Genomic DNA, 20,357 nt, shown 5'->3' on the forward strand with positions numbered 1-20,357 from the left:
TCCATCACCTAAAAGAATACACTGATTATCTGTGTAACCAAATAGAATCATAAATTCTACTATGCTTATTGGGTTATGACCACAGGCCTATTGATAATTGTCCACTGTTAACTACCTAGGCTTAAGGCATATGAATCACGGGTTTAAGGCATATGAATCACGAGTTAACTTTTATTGTATCTTTCTTTTCCTTTGTTCAGACTAGTTTCAGAGAAGTTGGGGAGGAGGGTTTGAACATGTATACTTAGGGTATATAAGGTTTTCACAAAAACTGGTCAGGGTCCTTGGCTAAGAGGAGACTCTGCCTTGGGCCCGCCAATGTAATAAACTGCACTCCACTATCTAACCCTGAATATTCATTGGAAGGACTGATGCTGAAGCTGAAGCTCCAATACTTTGGCCAACTGATGTGAAGAACCCATTCATTGGAAAAGACACTGATGCTGGGAAAGATTGAGGGCAGAAGGAGAAGGCGGCTATGAGAAGGAGGATGAGATGGTTGGAGGGCATCACCGACTCAATGGACATGAGTTTGAGCAAACTCCGAGAGATGGTGACGGACAGGGAAGCCTGGAGTGCTGCAGTCCATGGGGTCTCAAAGAGTCGAACACAACAAAGTAAGGAATTGGCAACATACACTTAAGAGACACACACACTGCGTAGGTTTTTATGTATTATATGTTGCTGACGATACTTTCCTTAAAGGAAAACTACGGACACATATCTCAAAGCTTAGAAGTGAACCTGCATGCTCAGTCTCTCAGTCATGTCTAACTCTTTGTGACCCCATGAACTGCAGCACTCCAGGCTCTTTTGCCCATAGGATTTTTCAGGCAAGAATACTGGAGTGGGTTGCCATGCCCTCCTCCCAGGGATCTTTCCCACCCAGGGATCGAACAGAGTCTCTTAGGCCTCCTGTATTGGGAGGCAGACTCTTTACCAGTGCTGTCAGCTGGAAAGCCCGTACAGCATGTCCTCCCCTAAACTTATGTAGCCATGAAACATCTCCAGGGACCAGTGCTCCCAGGAGTATATTTTGGGAAACGCTAGTCTGTCCTCTCAGCGCATAGTTCTTTGCCACCAGCAAGCAGAGCAATTAGTTGTCCCTTGTGATGAGGGTAGGGCAGCAGCGCCCACAAGACGTGCTGTATAGAGTGAGACTCAGTGACACAGCTCGCTCAGAATCGTCATCAAGCGAGTGAAGCCACAGGATTGGCTTAGAGCCTAGAAAACAAATGAGGACTAGCTCAATAAATACGAATAACTGAGCATCAGGTGACATTTTAAAGTACTCTGCTCACAGCCACCACTAAGCTTTACTGTCTCTTTCAGTCTCATTTGGATGGGGCACAAATACATTCAGAGGCAAGGTGAGAGGGGAAAAAACAGATGTTTCATCATCGGCTACAGTATCTACTCCTTAGAGAATCACAATGTACCTATCATATGGAAGATTCTAGAATTCCTTTAAAAAGAAGTGCTGAACTGTATTTAACCCAGAGTTTCCAAAATCACTCAGCCCTTGGACTCTTTTCCTTGGGTCATATATTTCATAGAGCACGTTTTGAGAAATGCTCCGCTATGGCTGTGAAACACTCTTTGCAAAAACAAAGAGCACAGAAACATTAAGTAACTTCTGGAAACATGTGCTGGTCAACACCACAGAGGATGAAGAGCCATGAAACCACAGACCCCACTCTAATTCCATCTTGACACTTTTGCCGTAAACCAAATCGCCAAAGAAGCAATACATTTCCCACGATGTCCCTCTTTACGGTGTGAAGTGGCGGGTCTGCTGATTACAGCACGGAAGTGAACGTGGCCCACGGGGGACCCGCCGGTCAAGTACAGAGGCCAGATGTTTCTAGTCTTTCCCTCTTTGAAAGTGACAGTCGCTCAGTTGTGTCCGACTCTTGTGACTTCACGGACTGTAGCCCGCCAGACTCCTCTGTCCATGGGATTCTCCAGACAAGAATACTGGAGTGGGTTGCCGTGCCCTCCTCCAGGGGATCTTCCCAACCCAGGGACTGAACTCAGGTCTCCCACATTGCAGGTGGATTCTTTACCATGTGAGCTACCCAGCAAGCCCTCTTTTCCTCTTTGGTAACAATCAAATCATTAAACAACAGTCATCATCACTTACAACATGACTACAAGATTTTTCAAATAGACTTGACAGCCCTTCAGTTCAGTTCAGTTCAGTCGCTCAGTCGTGTCCGACTCTTTGCGACCCCATGAATCGCAGCACACCAGGCCTCCCTGTCCATCACCATCTGCTGGAGTTCACTCAGACTCACGTCCATCGAGTCAGTGACACCATCCAGCCATCTCATCCTCTGTCGTCCCCTTCTCCTCCTGCCTCCAATCCCTCCCAGCATCAGAGTCTTTTCTAATGAGTCAACTCTTCACATGAGGTGGCCAAAGTACTGGAGTTTCAGCCTCAGCATCAATCTTTCCAAAGAACACCCAGGACTGATCTCCTTTAGAATGGACTAGTTAGATCTCCTTGCAGTCCAAGGGACTCTCAAGAGTCTTCTCCAACACCACAGTCCAAAAGCATCAATTCTTCGGTGCTCAGCTTTCTTCACAGTCCAGCTCTCACATACATACATGATCACTGGAAAAACCATAGCCTTGACTAGATGGACGTTTGTTAGCAAAGTAATGTCTCTGCTTTTCAATATGCTATCTAGGTTGGTCATAACTTTCCTTCCAAGGAGTAAGCATCTTTTAATTTCATGGTTGCAATCACCATCTGCAGTGATTTTGGAGCCCCCCAAAATTAAGTCTGACACTGTTTCCACTGTTTCCCCATCTATTTCCCATGAAGTGGTGGGACCAGATGCCATGATCTTCGTTTTCTGAATGTTGAGCTTTAAGCCAACTTTTTCACTCTCCTCTTTCACTTTCATCAAGAGGCTTTTTAGTTCCTCTTCACTTTCTGCCATAAGGGTGGTGTCATATTTCCTGATTTTTTAAAAAAAAAAAGGATGCAAGAAGACAACCAGAGTTTCTAATTCTTTTCAGCCAGAATTACACAGGCCAAGAAAGCAAAATACAAAAGCTTTCGGCTCTATATGCCAAATAATTTTAAAGTATCACAGCGAGGACAGGGAAAGATGGAGATCAACGAGATTACTGGAATGATGTAAACATTTCATCTATTTGCATAAATACGTGTTTCTTTATTCTTGTTTCCAAGGAATTTCGCATGATGTCTTGAAACAGAAGGTGGGGCAGGGGGAGGGGAACAACTCTCTGGTTGGTTTAAGACTTGGCAAACACAGTTTCTTCTCTGTGCCATGATGCGAACCCACGTTCACACCTCAATCGTGATTCTTGCAAACCGATACTGCAGGGAGGCAGGCGGCCTCAGCAACACAAGGCCCCTGTCCAGCCCTGGCTGCCTGGATAGCATGTCCAGCAAGCCTGTCAGGCTAACAAACCCCAGGGCTTCCCCACAGCCAACGGCCATGGAAAAATCTCCCTGTGTGACAAAGCCAAGGAGAACTCTGGAGCAGTGAGAAGTCACAACGGGGAGGGGGCCTGACCACAAGCCCGGGGTCAGGGGCTGGGGCCCGGCTGCAGGGCTGCCCTCTGCCAGGCCCTCGGACACGGCACGCCCTCGGTTCAGCCTCTTCTCTAGCTTCTTCTTCTCCTTCTGTTCCCGGATCTGGTTCTTGAATGGGTCACTGTGCTTGGGCTCCTGGGGCCCATGGTACAGCCGATCGCGGCCGAGCTGCAGGCGATCCTCCTCGGCCGGGACACAGATCAGGGTGTGCGGGCCAGGGCTGCCCTTCCCCAGCAGGACCAGCCTGACCCACACCAGGGCCCTGGGGAAGCCGTCCAGCACGGCCAGGCAGGCCTCTCCGGTTAGTCCTTGCTGCCCTCTGCCGGCTCGCTGGGTCGCCTGACGGCCCCCAGGCCTGGGCCCGCACCAGGCTGACAGCTGCCTCAGTAATCTTCTACTCCTGCGTGAAGGAGGAGACAAGCCTTATGAAGATATTTTGTTCATAGAGAAAATAAGCAATCAGGAGACTGGGCATTGCTAGAGTTCATTTGCTTTTTTTGTTTAATACTCAATGTGGGAAAATGATCAAAGCTTTAATTTAAAAAAAAATTAAAACTACACATTTTTACATTTTTTTAACGATCCGTTTCAGGTGTCTCCTATTTGAGACTGAAGGACTAAAGGTTTAAAGCTGAAGGCAGATAAAAATAAGATGGTGGGGTAGAATCTACCACTGTATTCACAGTGGGAGGGTTAAAAAGTAACTGATTATTTTGATGGAAAAAGAAAGCCTAAGGGAGGGACATTTGTATGAAAAGTCAGAAGGAAAGATACGAAATTACAAGGTATTATACAGAAAAATAAGTATAAAGCAAAGGGGTGGCATGCTTTTAAAATCAGAGCACAGAACAAAGGGTGAGTAATAAGCAGAATCCAACAGGCCACAGCAATACCGTGAACACACATTCCACACAGTCCCCTCGGTGGTACAACAGTATCACAACAAATGAATGGATCACCTCATCGGCCACAAACGCAGGTTACTCAAAACCAATGAGAAGAAATCTAAGTCAGCGATTTAAAGAAAGCTTGCAGAGGTTCTTGATTCCTTAAGACTATAACTGTGAGGGTACTGCTTTGTGAGCAAAGACTAAACAAAGTAGGTCATAAATGGCCTTGGTTTAGGTCTATTGAAGCGGTATTTTAAATCATTTCAGCTACATCATGCCCCAAATCAAGTGTGTATGACTTTAGGCTTTTCCCCAGGCCCTTAAGGATCCACTGACTTTCTCTGCTAGAAGATCTGTAAATTCACTTGGCCTTTGTGTAAAGGCACCATGGTAACTTCTACATCCTGTGGCCAGGGACAGTATCAAAAAACAGACAATCCAAAAAAGGCATCAGGACGTCTTGTGCACTTACCTCAGAACGCAAAGGGGGCTGCTGGCGGCACTCTGGCTGGCCGCCTCCTCGGTCCCCACCCCGGCTGGACAATCTGTGTCCATGACTCCCTCGGGCTCACTGGAGTCACGCAGGGGTGTGCCCTGGTCATCAGACAGCTGAGCAGTCCTCCCAGGCTCGGGAACATGAGGCACCCCATCTCTGCTCGAGCCACTCTCCCCACCACTTGGAGAGGAAGCTGCAGGCAATTCCTCTGGAGCCTGGACTCTTGACTCCCAGTCTTGAGTTAACTGCTCCCAGGGACAGTAAAAAGGTGCCAGGGTGCCAAGCTTAACGTAGTTGGGCCGTTTTGCAGGAGGACGTCTAATGGGAATCAGAGAGGAAAACCAATTTTGAACAATTTAGGATGGACAATCAAAAGAATCATGGCCACTGAACTCCATCTCTATTTAAAAAACAAACCTGCAGGGATTTCCCTGGTAGTCCAGTGGTTAAGAAGCCACCTGCTGATGCAGGGCACACAGGTTCAGTCCCTGGTCCCGGAAGATTACCGAGGAGCACGCCGAGAGCCCATGCTCCAAAACAAGAGAAGCCACCACGATGAGAAGCCTGCACACCACAGCAAGCAGTAGCACCCGCTCGCCACAACTGGAGGAAGCCCGGTGCACCCAAACTAAACTAATTAATCAATAAGACCCCAAAATAAATAACAACATACAAAAAAGTTTTCAAAGAAATGTAATTTTTTTTTTTAATGATAATAACCAATTCTCCTGGCTGAGCTTTTTTTTTATTGTTTGGTTTTTACTATACTAGATAATGCACCCACAAAGTCACCCCATGGGCACCCCTCCACAAGGACTGCAGGTAAGGTGTGCTCCTGCAGCTGGGCAGTGACGCCCCTGCACCCTCAACAAGGTTTGAAGTTTCCAAGGTGCAAGATGGGGGATGGTGAAGTTTCTCTCACCCTTGACCTCTGGGGACCCCACTATCCTCCACAGAGTCACTGTCATCATTGGTTTCTCACATATCCTTCTACAGACATTCTTTGAACATACAAGCTGATAATGCACATATTTCTTTCTGTTTTTACCCATCTTGCACAAATAGTGGCACACAGATCCTACGCTCTTTGCTTAACCTTATTCATTTAACAAAATATCTAGGAGATCACCTTATATTAGCACATCTAGACACCCTCACTCTTCTGCACGAGGCTCATGGCCTCAGTTATCTAGACAGACAGGGCATCATCTCCTGCAGGGCATTTTGATTATTTTCAAGCTTTTGCTTCCACAAACGCTGCTGCCATGAACCACCTTGAACACGTTGCACAAGGACAAGTGTGTTCACAGGATCAAGTCCCGGGAGTGGAAGTGCTAAGGCAGCGAGTATTATTAGCACTTGCAATTTAGATGATTATCTCCAAACTGCCCTCCATATGAGTGACACCAGCTGACTTTTCCAGCAACAGGTAAGTGAGGGCGAACCTTCAGAAAGCCAGACGAGTGGGAACCAGGGCCTGCTCTGGTATGTAACGACCCCAAGAGGTAGGGAGCGGCCTGGCTATGGGCCCTTCTGGGCGAGGGGACTCTGTGAGAGCCTGTGTCTTCAGACTGATGGTCTCCTTGGGGACAAGCCCAGATCATCCTTCCTGACTTGGCTTCTTACTATGTGCTGCATTCTAAGATCTCAAAGGCAAATGACCCTGTACCGGGGATTCAGTGTGAGCCTACATCCTGGAGATGGAACCAAATGCGCTCTGGCCTCTGAGAGGGGCACCTGGTCAAAAACTCTCCCAGGGTACTGGCCTCACCCAAACACCTTTAAAAAGAGAGATGGACAATTTACAAAAAAGAGATAAGAAATGGTGAAAACACAAAAGGGAAGACAGAAGGCGAGCTGCAATTTCACTCATACCTGATGCTGATGGAACGCACGTTCACATCTTTGAAAGTTGGCAACTTGGAAGTTCACACACAGGGCTAACCACATGTTTACTCTCCCGCTTCATCACTGCCTACCACCATCCTCACATCTCTCTCCTGAGAAGCCTAGATCCCACAGTTCAGCACCTGCCCGCTAAGTTGCTTCGGTCGTGTCTGACTCTTGGCAATCCCATGGACTGCAGCCCACCAGGCTCCTCTGTCCAAGGGATTCTCCAGGTAAGAACACTGGAGTGGGTTGCCGTGCCCTTCTCCATAGTTCAGACTCACTCCCTTTACACATACCCTCAACTCCTTTACCCCAGCAAAGCCCATCCTGGGTTTTGCATCCTGGTTACATGCAACCCTCCCCCTTCCCCAGTCCAGGACCAGACTGGCAGAACAAGGCTGGGAAGAGCACGCAACAGTCCTGAGGGGCCTCACTATCAACACAGAACTCAAGTGGGCTCTTACATTTCTTACAAATCCCCTAGGTTTCTCCTGGTGATTCCATCTTCCACTCTCCAAGAACACCATTTACATCAATTCCTCGCTCCTTAAATCTCTGACAGCCTCTCTCCCCCTATTCCTAGACGATATTTCCTTGCCTATTTTTCACTGAGAAGACAGGCACAGTTAGAAGATTACTACCCAACCTCTCCACAGATTCTAGCCTACCTAAATCTGTAGCATTTCAGAGTCAGCCTTCCAGCCTATTAAAATGAGAGCGCTGAGCCTGATCCTACGGAACGCCACTCCTTCCCCTGGTGCCCCGATGCCAGCCCTCTTCCCTGCTTGAGGGCTTTGCTCTTGCAAGTTAGCCTCCCTCACCTCTCCTGGATCCCCCCACCAGCCTGGAAACATGCACTTCCAAAGAGAGTAAGCTCCACAAGGGCAGCACTTGACTTCGCCTGCCCTGACCGCTGCTGTAGCCACAGGGCCTAGAAAGGCTTCCGACACATGGCAGATTCTAAATTAACATGTGTTAAATGATTACATCGAACAAATATGTAGAGATGCATAGGGAAAGCTGTTCATGGAAGCAAAAAAGCAGAAAGAACTTATGTTCTTATGTTCTTATGTTCAGGGCCACTGATAAATCACAGAATAGCCACACGGCACCAGCCAAACCTGGCCCACTGCCAGGGGCCAGGTATGACCCACGAGCTAGGAATGGATTTACACTCTTAATGGCTGAGAAAAACACAGGAGATTAATATCCTACGGCACATGAAAATGATACGAAATCCACAGAGTGAGAGGCTGGAACATAGCCAGGCCCACTCGTTTACACATTCTCTGTGGCAGCTTTTGCACCATGCTGGCAGAGCTGAGCAGTTCCCATGGAGACCACAAGGCCCAGAAAGCCAGAAATAGCTATCATCTGGCCCCTTACAGAATAAGTTTGCCAACACTTGGTGTACAGTCGTATTTATTGATGTGGGAAAATTTTCCATAATATACAGTTAAATGGAAAAAAGCAGGTTTCAAAATAGTATATGTCATATAATGCTTTAAAAAAAAATTCCAACTTCCCTGGTAGTCCAGTGGCTAAGACTCCACACTCCCAATGCAGGGGGCCCAGGTTCAATCCCTGGTCAGGGAACTAGATCTCACACTCTGCAGCTAAAGTTCCTGCACGCTGCCACTAAGATCAGAGATCCTGCCTGCCGCAACTAAGACCTAATGCAGCCAAATAAACAAGTAATTTAAAAATTAATTAAAATTTTAAAAATTTATACAGAGAAAAATCTGAAGGATGAGACATAAGCATTTCTGCCCATGACTATTTAACAAGCACAGAGAAGCCCCTGCATACTATGGGAGGCATAGGACGGCTGCCCTCAAATGGCCTGTGAGCCAGAATCCAGGAAACTTTCGCCGCTCACTCGCCCACTGATTCGTCCATCATTCAAACCACAGCTCAACTGTTCATCATTCAAACCTGGGAAGTCAGACAGGGTCCGTCTCTGTGGCTACAGCCATGCATAGGAGGCAACCGTGGAGCTCAGAGTCAAAGAAACACAACATTCAATTATTCACCCATTCCTCAGTCAACAAACACAAGTATCCGGGCCCACTGTGCACTGGCTAGACACAGCAGACGCCATAACAAACTAGAGGGCTTCTGTGCTTCCAGGAGCCTAGAGCATAAAGGAAATAGAGCCTCTCACTGGCCACTCTTCCAATGGAAAAAGAAAAGAAAACAGTCTACATGGATAGATAGCAAAATGTAAAAACAGTGCATATCTCTCTGGATAAAAAGAATACACTGATAAAAGGAATACACTAGTTTATGAAGTATTTTTATATGTTTCCATACTTTCTTTAAAACTTCATAAATATATACTCCATTTATAGCCATTACGGAAAAAAACACAATGTCCATTTTGAGAAGCAGGGCTCAGTAGTGGGAATCTGTTAACAAGCACCTGGAATTCATTCAGGTCCACAGTTCAGGAGTACACTATCGTCACTGAATCTAATAACCAAGAGAAGGGTTTGTAACCTGCATGGACTATAAAATCCAGCGATAGGGCGATCTCCTAACTAAATAATGTCTTCTTAAATTATGTCTCAGGAATGTTGACAAGTCTAGGAACTCCACATTATACAGTCAGGAGTCCCTGAAGCCAGGAAAAACATTGCTGGGCAATGTGTCTTCCCTTTAAGACAGAAAACTAGAGAAGCCAGTTTCTTACCTCTTGTACTTCTCAAGAAGATGTTTAGCTTGCTCTTCAGCAAAGAGAACCCCAGCAGGGCAGTCTGGGAAATCGTCTGGGACATTAGGCGACCTTTTATACTGAGAATGCACTAAGGTTTCTTTTAACCCTCCGACTCTTGCACCTCGATAGATCTAGAAGAAATACCAGAGAGATTCTGCCATTATACCAACTTACAGGGAAACTGCTGAATTCTTTGTATGGGGAAAGTGGGAAACCTAAATACTCATCAAAAAGAGAACGGATAAATACACTGAGGAATTACTCTATAATGAGTTAGCATACAATAGTAAAAACGAATGACTTAGAGCTTCATCAATCATCATGGAAAAAAAAAATCTCAATGTTGAGTGAACAGAGCAAGTAAAAACATGTCAAATTTAGCTATTTTTTTTAATTTATTTTTTTATTAAAGGATAATTGCTTTATAGAATTTTGTTGTTTTCTGTCAAACCTCAGCCTGAATCAGCCATAGGTATACCTATATCCCCTCCCTTTTGAACCTGCCTCCCATCTCCCTCCCCATCTCACCCCTCTAGGTTGATACAGAGCCCCCGTTTTAGTTTCTTAGCCATACAGCAAATTCCCGCTGGCTATCTGTTTTACATATGGTAATGTAAGTTTCCATGTTACAAATCTAGCTACTTTAGTTTGGGATACATACACACACAATTAATAAAACCGTAAAAACATGCATGATCGCCACAAACACCAATAGGGCCAGTGACTCCTTTGGAAGGAGAGAAGGAAATGGAATTGGAGAGGGGTATAGAGTGCTTCCAGTGACACTTCTATGTCTTCTTTCTTAAGCTGGTCGGTACCCAAGTGTCACTTTCTGTATACTTGAAACAGCTCAGAAATTTAAAGTTATCTTTAAAAGTAACCCCACTCCTAAATGATTGAGTATCTTTTGCACTATGCATAAGGACTAAAATTAATTGCATGAATCTAACAGTCCTACATGTCCTTTATGTTCTCAAAGTAATTATTTAAAGTAACCAGGAAAACTCAAACACACGTTAGATTTTTAAGAAAATTTTTCGCTGCAGTTAATAAAGAAGAATATGTGGATCCACACAAAAAGCAACTGCATTATACACATCTATAAAAATTAAATACTTTGTTTTTAAACTATAACAAATTTCAAGTAAAAAACACAAAAAACCTCATTTGTTGCCACTACTATTCAAAAATCAGGCCACTTTTAAAACCTCAAAAGTTCACCAAATGTTAGCACAACTCTTACTAATGAACCTGGCTCCAGGGACTTTATGAAATTATCTCGTATCCAAGATTATAGCTCAAAGGGCAGAAAACCAGCACTCAATTTCTAGGTCCTGTATTAAGTCAGGAACATTTTCAGCATTTGGCACTCCCTAAGAATGTACCTTGAATGATGTAACTGTTAGTCAGTATCAAAAGAGTCACTTACAAATGGAATCCAGAATGCCATTCCCCAGCCCTTTGGGAGCAGGACATCCCAGCCGCTTCCCCAGCCTCGTTGGTCATCACCCGTCACTTTTCCTGGTTGTTGAATCAAAAGTATAGGAACCTTGGATTCATGGGGACCTAAAAACAGTTGTGACCCAGGCACCAGCAATTCACTCCTCCTCCGGTTTAACTCCTGAAGTGGAAGAAAATAATTCAAGACAAACAACTCTAGTCTTCTGGGAGATCCTACTGGGTCTCCCTATAAGCAGCTTTAGAAAGTTAAACACTCTTTTAGGAAGAAAACATTCTCAATAAATAAATGTGAGCCATTTTAAGTACAGAGTACTCCTCCCAGGATGGTTTTGCTCCATAGAAGTGCCTTGGTAGAAAATGCCACATTGTCTTAAATTTGGTGTAGAATATACTAGATGATTCAACGTTCTAAAACAATATACATTTATTCTGCTCGTTTCTTATATCGGGATTAATCTTACATTTTAACACTCTTACATTTACTTTGGTTAAGATTGGTGGTCATGGAGTAAAAGAGATATGAATAATTAACAACTTCTCAAGGGAAGCAAGTCGGATAATACTCCAGCTCTTTGAGAAAATTTCTCATCAGGTCTTAAAACAGAAGGTGCTACAGATTATCTGTCTGGAGGGAGATGGACTGGAGGGAGTGGGTAACAACATCCTTTCAGATTTTTCTTGCCAGCTGTCAAAGGAGATGAGGAGGTAGGAGAGGCCTGCCACTCGACTGAGAAGACCACACCAGGGACCACCTCCACCAGCTACAGTTTCACTCATGAATGCCCTTCATGCATGACCAAGTCTTGGGTCTCCTTTTTTTAACCTTTAGTGATTCCAAAGTATCTATGTCTATAGCCCGTGTTTCCTCCTGAGACAGATACCTGTCTCCTGGACATCTGCTCCTGGGACAGCCCAAGGCCTCTCAAACCCAGTTTACCTAAGACCGGGCTCATCTTCCCCACTGTTTCACTCTCTTCCTGAAGGACACACAGTTCTCACAGTTCATTCACTCATCCTTTCAAATATTTACTGTTCATTCATTCACTCGTTCATTCAAGTATTCCCTGAGCACTTGTGACACACCAGGCACTTTGCTCGCACTTGGGAAGACAGGAGTGACAAGTCAGACCTGGCTCTGGCTCTCTTTCAGCTGAGCTCTTAAATCCAAGCTAGACTGCTGGAAGCTAACCCACAAGGCTTCTCCCTTCTCACGTCCCATCTCACTGAGTCTTGTCAGTTTTATTTCCCAGGTGTATGTTCCAAACCCCAGCCCCTCCACTCCAGCGGCACTGCCACACTTCAGGCCCCCACCGTGGCATCTGGACTATTTTAAGGATCTCTTTCAAGGCCATCCAACCACGCGTCCTCTCTCCAGCTCCTCGGGCCGCCTTTTCCCCATCCCTAGTCTCCACAACACTGCCAGAGTGAAATCTAATCATGTCACGGCCGAGTTTAAAATGTCAGTGGCCCCTACGTCTTCAGTCCAAATCCAAAGATGCCTCAAAGTCTTTTACCCTCGATCCCCATCTTAATCTCTTCAGTTCCATCTCCTGCCTCACCCTTAACCCCAAGATGCTGATCTGCTTGGAGATTCCTGAACAGGTCACCCTGGTTTTGGCCTGAGCCCTTGCCCTTCCTCTCAGCTCGGACAATCCTTTCTCCACTGTAGCCTTGGCTCCTGGCCCCTGGCCCTAAGAAGTCTGGTTAATTCCGACCATCCACCTAAGAGTTAGCTCAAATACCGGCTCCTCCATCTGGGAAGCTTTCCCCAGTTTCCCTAGTCCAGGCTCAGTGCCCATTCTTTGGGCTTCCTCCATTCTCTGTACTTTTTCAACCGTGTCCTAGGCATTTGCACCATCACTGAATACAATTCCTGGTGCTGGCAGGAGCTCAACCATGGTGAGATTACAGACAGAGAGCATATAAGGGGGAAAAAATAAGGAAGAAAAAACATAGTTAGACCACAGGATTATCATTTTCAAGAAAAAGTCTTTGTATTAATCTTTTCTAAAGATTATTCTTCTCTAAAACAGAGAAAAGAATCATTGTTTATATCACTAAGTAAAGGGATCAAAAGTCTAAAAATAAAAGGAAGTCTATGGGCATCTATAAAGTATGAAATAACTTTCATGGTCTCTAGAGTGATGAATTTCAACCTGTTTTCATGACTTTACCATTAGTTACCTGAGCCGAGATTTTATTCTCTGTGACACTCTTACAGATATCTTGGTTCCAGAGAAAGCTATGTGAACACTCCACGGGCACACCCTCCAGAAGCAGCTGTCTAACTTTCTCATTATCTAAGAGGGAAAAGAAATAGCCTTAAACCACATTCTTTAATTTAGGTCAGTAAGGGTCAAATTCTAAACGATGCTAGGGGACCTTCTGTTAGAGGAAAATATTCTACAGGCATTTACTTCTCTAGAGGAATTTATTTGCTTGAAAGTGTTATTCTTACAGTTGGTTTCATAATCTGTGAAACAGCGCAGACTCCTAAACTTACTTGACATTTATTTTTAGTGTATAAGATGCAAATATTACATTAAATTGCCTCGAAATAACTGCCTGATTCCACGGGGAAGATAATCAAATTCTAGGCATCACTGCAGAGGCAAAGAACCACTTCTTGATCATACACTCTGATTGCACAAGTTACATTTTAACTACAGGCTTCAGGGCCCTTTATATCATCCCTGACCCAAAAGTCCTGAGCAAATAGATACCATCCTTTTTTTCTGTCCTTTTATTTCAAGTCTCTAATGACCCTATTTTTATTGAACTGAGTGAATTCCCTTTCTGTAAAATGTATTGCTCTTATTCCTTTCAAATGAATATATTTTCTGTGAACTATGTTGTTTCACCCCTTTAAACGAGCCACACCGGCCAAAAAGTACTCCAGTGGGGAAGGGGTGGGGGGAATCATTTCAGTTATAAACATGTATATTGATAGAGATATCCTATATGAAATTATTTAAACACCAGGGGGAAAAACATCTTTCAGATTTTATTTTGTTGGACTGAAGAATTAGAAGGAAAAAAAAGAAAAAAAAACCAGACAATTCATGAGTTTAGGCTAAGGTCCTAAAATGCCAACACAAAAGATCACTCAATAGAATATACCCACATGGGTCTGATGGCTGAAGGAATAAAGAAAAGAGTTGGAAGTGACTCTGCAGCTGTGATGCGGTGAGACTGTGAGATTGCTGGTCAAGATGGTTCAGAAGATCCTGAACTCACTTCCTCACGTGGGCACAGCACAATTACAACTGTTTACAGAGCAACTACGTACGAGAACATCTTGAAGACTAGCAGAAAAGACTTCCTACGGCTGAAGAAAATAAGGAACTGGAGAGGAGAGGTAGAAACCTGGTATAGTCAAGCCACACACTCCCCAGGGTAGGCAGATGGGGTAGGCAACCCACAAAATACAGGAGGAGAATCACAGTTGCACAGTTTTCCCAAAAGAGCCAAGGGCCCAAGCTCCACATCAGGTTCCCTAGCCTGGGGGAGCTGTATGGAGAGGACGAGCTCATAGAACAACCGGCTTTGAAGGCCAGCTGGGCTTGACTACAGGACAGCTGGAGGACTTCAGGAAACACAGACCCCACTCTAAAAGGGTGCACACAAAATCTATATGCTCCAAGAACCAGAACCAAGGAAGCAGTCTGAAAAGAGCCTTTACTTCCCAGAAAGACAGGAGGCAACTGGGAGTCCTCCTGCAGACACCGACCTTGCAAGGATGTGGACAGAAGGGAATCCTCATACACTGTTGGCAGGAATGTCAACTGGTGCAGCCACTATGTAAAACGGAAGGGAGCTTCCTCAAAAAAACCCAAAATCAAACTACCACACAATCCAGCAATTCCGTTTTGGGGTACGTTGTCAAAGAAAACAAAAACACTGAATTGAAAAGATATGTGCACCCCTATGCTCGCTGCATCATTGTTTACAATAGCCAAGGTATGGAAGCAACCTGAGGGTCCATCAGCAGGTGAACAGTTAAAGAAGATGCGGTGGCTATACAATGGAATTCTACTCAGCCATAAAAAAGAATGAAATTTTGCCATTTCCAACAACATGAATGGACTTGGAGGATACTGCGCTAAGTGAAACAAGCCAGACAGAGAAAGTCAAATACCAGATGATATCACCAGTATGCGGAATCTGAAAAAACTAAGACAGAAGCAGAGTCACAGACACAGAGAACAAACTGGTGGTTGCCAGAGGGGAGAGCTGTGGAGGGATGAATGAAATAGTTGAGCGAGATTAACAGACACGAACTTCCAGTTATAAAATAAATAAGTCATGGGGATGCAACGTACAGGACAGAGGATATAGCCAATGATACTGAAATAAATCTGTATGATGACAGATGGTAACTGGACTTATCTTGGTTATCACTTTGTAATGTTTTTTCAAGATAGACTTTAATTTTCTCTGAACTGATTTATATTAAGATCATACCACTCTAATGGCAGAAAGTGAAGAGGAACTAAAGAGCCTCTTGATGAGAGTGAAAAAAGAGAGTGAAAAAGCTGGCTTGAAACTCAACATTCAACAAACTAAAGATCATGGCATCCAGTCCCATCACTTCATGGCAAATAGAAGGGGGAAAAAGTGAAAACAGTGACAGATTTTATTTTCTTGGGCTCCAGAATCACTGCGGATGGTGACTGCAGCCATGAAGTTAAAAGATGCTTGCTCCTTGGAAAAAAGCTATGACAAACCTAGACAGCATGTTCAAAAACAGAGACATCACTTTGCTGACAAAGGTTTGTATAGTCAAAGCTATGGTTTTTCCTGTAGCCATATACAGATGTGAGAGTTGAAGCATAAAAAAGGCTGAGCACTAAAGAACTGATGCTTTTGAACTGTGGTGCTGGAGAAGACTTCTGAGAGTTCCCTAAGAAGCAAGGAGATCAAACTAGTCAATCCTAAAGGAAATCAACACTGAATATTCCTTGGAAGGACTTATGCTGAAGCTGAACCTCCAATACTTTGGCTACCTGATGCAAAGAGCCAACTCATTGGAAAAAGACCCTGATGCTGGGAAAGATTGAGGGCAGGAGGAGAAGGGGGCGACAGAGGATGAGATAGTTGGAGGGCATCACTGACTCAATGGACATGAGTTTGAGCAAACTCCGAGAGATGGTGAAGGACAAGGAAGCCTGGAGTGCTGCAGTCCATGGGGTCTCAAAGAGTCGAACACAACTTAGCAAATGAACAATGAAAGCCTTCGAAAGAATTTAATACATAACTGCCTTTTCCCAAAACTGGTATAGACACTATGGAGAAGAGTATGAAGATTCCCTACAAAACTAAAAATAGAGCTACAATACGATCCGGCAATCCCATTCCTGAGCATATATGCAAAGAAAATCATAATTCAAACAGATACATGCACCCCAATGTTACTGCAGCACTATTTACAATACCTAAGACATGGAAGCAACCTAAATGTCCATCAACAGAGGAATGGATAAAGAAGATTTGGTACATATATAAAGGGAATATTACTCAGCCATCAAAAAGAACAAAATAACGCCATTTACGACAACATGGATCGACCTAGGTACAGTCATACTAAGTGAAGTAAGACAGAGAAACACAAATATTATATGATATAGCTTATGTGTGGAATCTCAAAAAAAAAGGCCACTAAAGAACTTATCTACAAAACAGAAGTAGTTACAAACGTAGAAAATAAATTTATGGTTATGGGGTTGGGGGGAAAGAGGGGGGGAATAAATTGGAAGACTGGGATCGTCACATACACACTACTGTATATAAAATAGATAACTAATATGGACCTACTGTATAGCAAAGGGTACTCTATGCAATATTCTGTAATGGCCTATATGGGAAAAGAATCTTAAAAACAATGGATATACGTATATGTTTGCGGCGTGTTGCAGTCCATGGGGTCGTAAAAAGTTGGACACGATTGAGTGACTTAACTGAACTGAATGTATATGAATAACAAATTCACTTTGCTGTACACCTAAAACTAATATAACATTGTAAATCTATACCCCAATAGGAATTTTAAAAAATTATTCCAGAAAAGGATTTAAGGCAGCAAGACAACCTAAGTAGACAAACTAACTGTGGTTCTGAGATCATTCTGACAGTCAACAATTATCAGTGTAGTAGATGCTGTAACTTTTACGGTTGTACCCAACCATACTGCTATAAACAAGAAAATAAAGAGCCAACAATTCACTGATTAAAGTGTTAGACTCTCTAATTAACTAACTTACCTACATATCTTAAACTCCTCTTTCAACTAATCCACCTTTCATGTTAAGGTTCTGGCAGAGTATTGTAGTGCCCCCTTAATAAGCTATCTACCTACTTGTGAAGGTTAAAAAAAACCCAAATCTCAAGTTGTTACTACGTACACCAATATCTTTTCTCCAAAAACTGATAGACTGATTTTAACTATTCTTCCAATTAATTGGGCTTAAATGACAGTAAACACAGTGAGGCATTATCACAATTGTGCAGATCAGACTGAGATTTTAGCCAGCCCCCACCCACCCCCAACCACATCACCTGGAAGAAAATCCCGCAGGCCACGCTACTGAGTCTAAGCCGAGACCTCTTACCCTTCAGCACCTGGGATGGCCTTGCCAGGATTCGAACCTGGGTCATCTGTATGGTCAGACAGAGGCTCCCAAAGAGCACAAGGCCAGCTGCGGGTGCGGGTCCCTTCCTCACAATTAAAATCCTGAAAAGCCAGGCATTTTCAGAGAAGCCCGTTTGCAGAGGCAGGTTTTTACTAGATATTGAAAACAGAGAACTCAGTGGGAAAAATGAACATGAGGATCAGTCTACACGTTTACAGCTAAAGATACTTCCTGACATACCATTTCCTTTTATCATGATCACCTTGAAAAGGTAGACAGGTAAAAAGATGGCCTGAAATTTTCTACAGATAAAGTTACTGCAGAAGTTGTCACTGACGGAATTCTTCTACTGGGACTGACTAGTCAGAACAGTTGTTAAGGAAAACGAGGGTTGTCTCAGGAACTTTACCTTGGCATTTTTCTGGATTGGGCAAAACTTTGGACCTTTTTTGAGGCAGATTTATTCGTGGGTCACCAACCGTCAGTCCCAGAATAGTACCTGCTGGAATTTCTGCTGGTGATGTTATTCCTTTAGTAACAAAACAAGACGCAAACAGGAAATTATTCACAAATACATACATATTTTGCTTCCATTTTCAAATGTTTCTAATGATATTTTCATCTTGGGCTGATTTTGTAAAGACACACATTCCCTTTTATCTTCCCAATGATACTTTCAGAGAATAAATTAACATTCATAAAGAGTAAAGTTTCTTACCAAAAACATTAAGTTAACATAACAGGTCATCTTACAACATGAACATGTATGTTCCTAGCAATAACTACAGGAGCTTTACACACATGCAATCACGGGCGGGTAAGTAAGATTTCAGTTTAGTAGCTGGTATATGCTTTTACCTATAGTAACAGAATACCAGTTATTTATTTAAAATACTAACATCTCATTTGTGCTTCTTGTTGTATTTTAACAGTTTCAAAGTAAAAAGCACCACTACATTGAGGTAGCTCAGCTGCAAGATGCTCTTTTAACCCAGTTCCCACTCCTCCCTTCTTTCCCAGTACAACCCAGTGTTCCCCTGTATGCATGCTGAGTGCTAAGTTACTTCAGTTGTGTCCGATTCTTTGTGACCCTATGGACTGTAGCCCGCCAGGCTCCTCTGTCCAGGGGATTCTCCAGGGAAGAATACTGCAATGGGTTGCCGTGCCCTCCTCCAGGGGATCTTCCCGACTCAGGGATCGAACCCGCATCTCTCACATCTCCTGCACTGGCAGGCGGGTTCTTTACCACTAGCGCCACCTGGGAAGCCCCATTCCCCAGTATACCTCCCAACAATTCAAAAATGGCTTCTTGTCTGCGATGAAGGGAAACACTATCAGGATTCTTGCAGGTTTCAATCCACCAACGGTGAGGTGTCTTCTCTGTGTCCTCTCCCTCCTAGAAAACAACAACTCCTGTTCACCAGACAAACAGTGGATCAGGCTTAATAATTTTGGTTAAAATGTTTGTGCTAGTGGCCTCCATCCTTTCATCCTCGTTTCTTAGAACAAATGCTTTCGGAGAGGAACCAGGGAAATTGTCACATCAGACTAACGACTCTTCTAATCAAAGACAAGGCGGCAGGACTATACTTCTCTCAAGATTTCATATACTAAGAAGAATATCTGTGGTTTTCTGAGAGACTACCTAACTTACCACACGCCTGTAGTCCCTGGAGCACAGCGCCAACACGAGAGACCTTGCTCCTTGCTCCTCTCCCAACACTACCAACCTCATCACCAGACTAAGCAATAAAACTCTCCCAGCTGAAGAAAAACCGAAACAAAACCCCTTTTGAAGAAATCTTCAGCAAAGGAAGACATTACTACTATAGTATTTTTAGAAATTTCAAGAAATACTGTATTTTACTTGCCTTTTTTTCGGAACAGAACTAGGAACTGAGGTTTCAAACAGCGCTTCAAGTACCATAGGCAAGCCCGGGAAGAGAACTTTACAGCTGCAGTTCAGTGCTGAAGGGGGATGTTTCCCTACAGAGTCTAACCTCTAATATTAATACATTGAGCCCTTTACCTCACAGAAACTCAGGTAGCACGTGGTTCAAAGTACAGACCCTGGAACCAAACTTTGCAGGTTCAAATCCTCCCTCTGCAAGTTACTAGCTAGCATGGAATGCCTAGTCAGCGCCAGGCACTGCCCTAAGCCTGGGGCAAAAAGAGGACTGCCCCGAGCCTGCCAGCATGAAGCTCAGAGTCTTGAGACACGGACATCAGAAAGACATGCGAACAAATCTAGACGTAAAAACTGAGGAACAGCGCAAGACGGAATGAAAACGACAGCAAGGGTTTAACTGAACTTGGAGATCAGGAAAGAATTCTAGAGGAAAATGATATAGATGTTGAAACCTTTAGACTCAGCCAAGAAGAGGGGTAGAGACAGAAAATTCAGACAGTCTCAAAGGGGCGTGAGATCTGACATATTCTAGAACCTGGAACCACTGGAAGAAGCCAGTGTGGCTGAAGCACAGAACGTGAGAAGAGATAAGGCCAGACGGGCATGGAGGCACAAGATTACCAGTCAAATTAAGGGTCTGGATTTTTTTTTCTCACATACAGTGAGAAGCTATCCAAAAACTTTTTATCAGGAAGTAGCACGATGAGCATAAATTATTTAAATGGGACTACCCTGGCGGTCTAGTGGTTAAGAGTCCGCTTGCCAATGCAGGGAACATGGGTTTGATCTCTGGTC

General features: G+C 43.9%; 1 protein-coding gene and 1 non-coding gene across 2 annotated transcripts in view; one reads left to right on the top strand and one right to left on the bottom strand.

Moving 5' to 3' along the window:
- Positions 1-1,528: 1,528 nt before the first annotated feature.
- POP1 (POP1 homolog, ribonuclease P/MRP subunit) overlaps positions 1,529-20,357 on the bottom strand; it is a 38,283-nt gene continuing 19,454 nt past the window's right edge. The window contains exons 10-16 of the mRNA XM_069600537.1: positions 18,938-19,049; positions 18,063-18,182; positions 13,209-13,324; positions 10,993-11,184; positions 9,540-9,694; positions 4,934-5,275; positions 1,529-3,971 (exon numbers count right to left, since the gene is read on the bottom strand). Of these exons, the coding sequence (XP_069456638.1) occupies positions 3,320-3,971; positions 4,934-5,275; positions 9,540-9,694; positions 10,993-11,184; positions 13,209-13,324; positions 18,063-18,182; positions 18,938-19,049 (1,689 nt within the window). The 3' untranslated portion in view covers positions 1,529-3,319. The remainder of the gene's footprint in view (positions 3,972-4,933; positions 5,276-9,539; positions 9,695-10,992; positions 11,185-13,208; positions 13,325-18,062; positions 18,183-18,937; positions 19,050-20,357) is intronic.
- Positions 8,371-8,443, top strand: TRNAG-CCC (transfer RNA glycine (anticodon CCC)). Its single transcript has one exon. It is a non-coding gene; the product is annotated as a tRNA-Gly (tRNA).

This window comes from Ovis canadensis, chromosome 9 (assembly GCF_042477335.2).
Source record: "Ovis canadensis isolate MfBH-ARS-UI-01 breed Bighorn chromosome 9, ARS-UI_OviCan_v2, whole genome shotgun sequence".
NCBI classification, from domain to species: domain Eukaryota; kingdom Metazoa; phylum Chordata; class Mammalia; order Artiodactyla; family Bovidae; genus Ovis; species Ovis canadensis.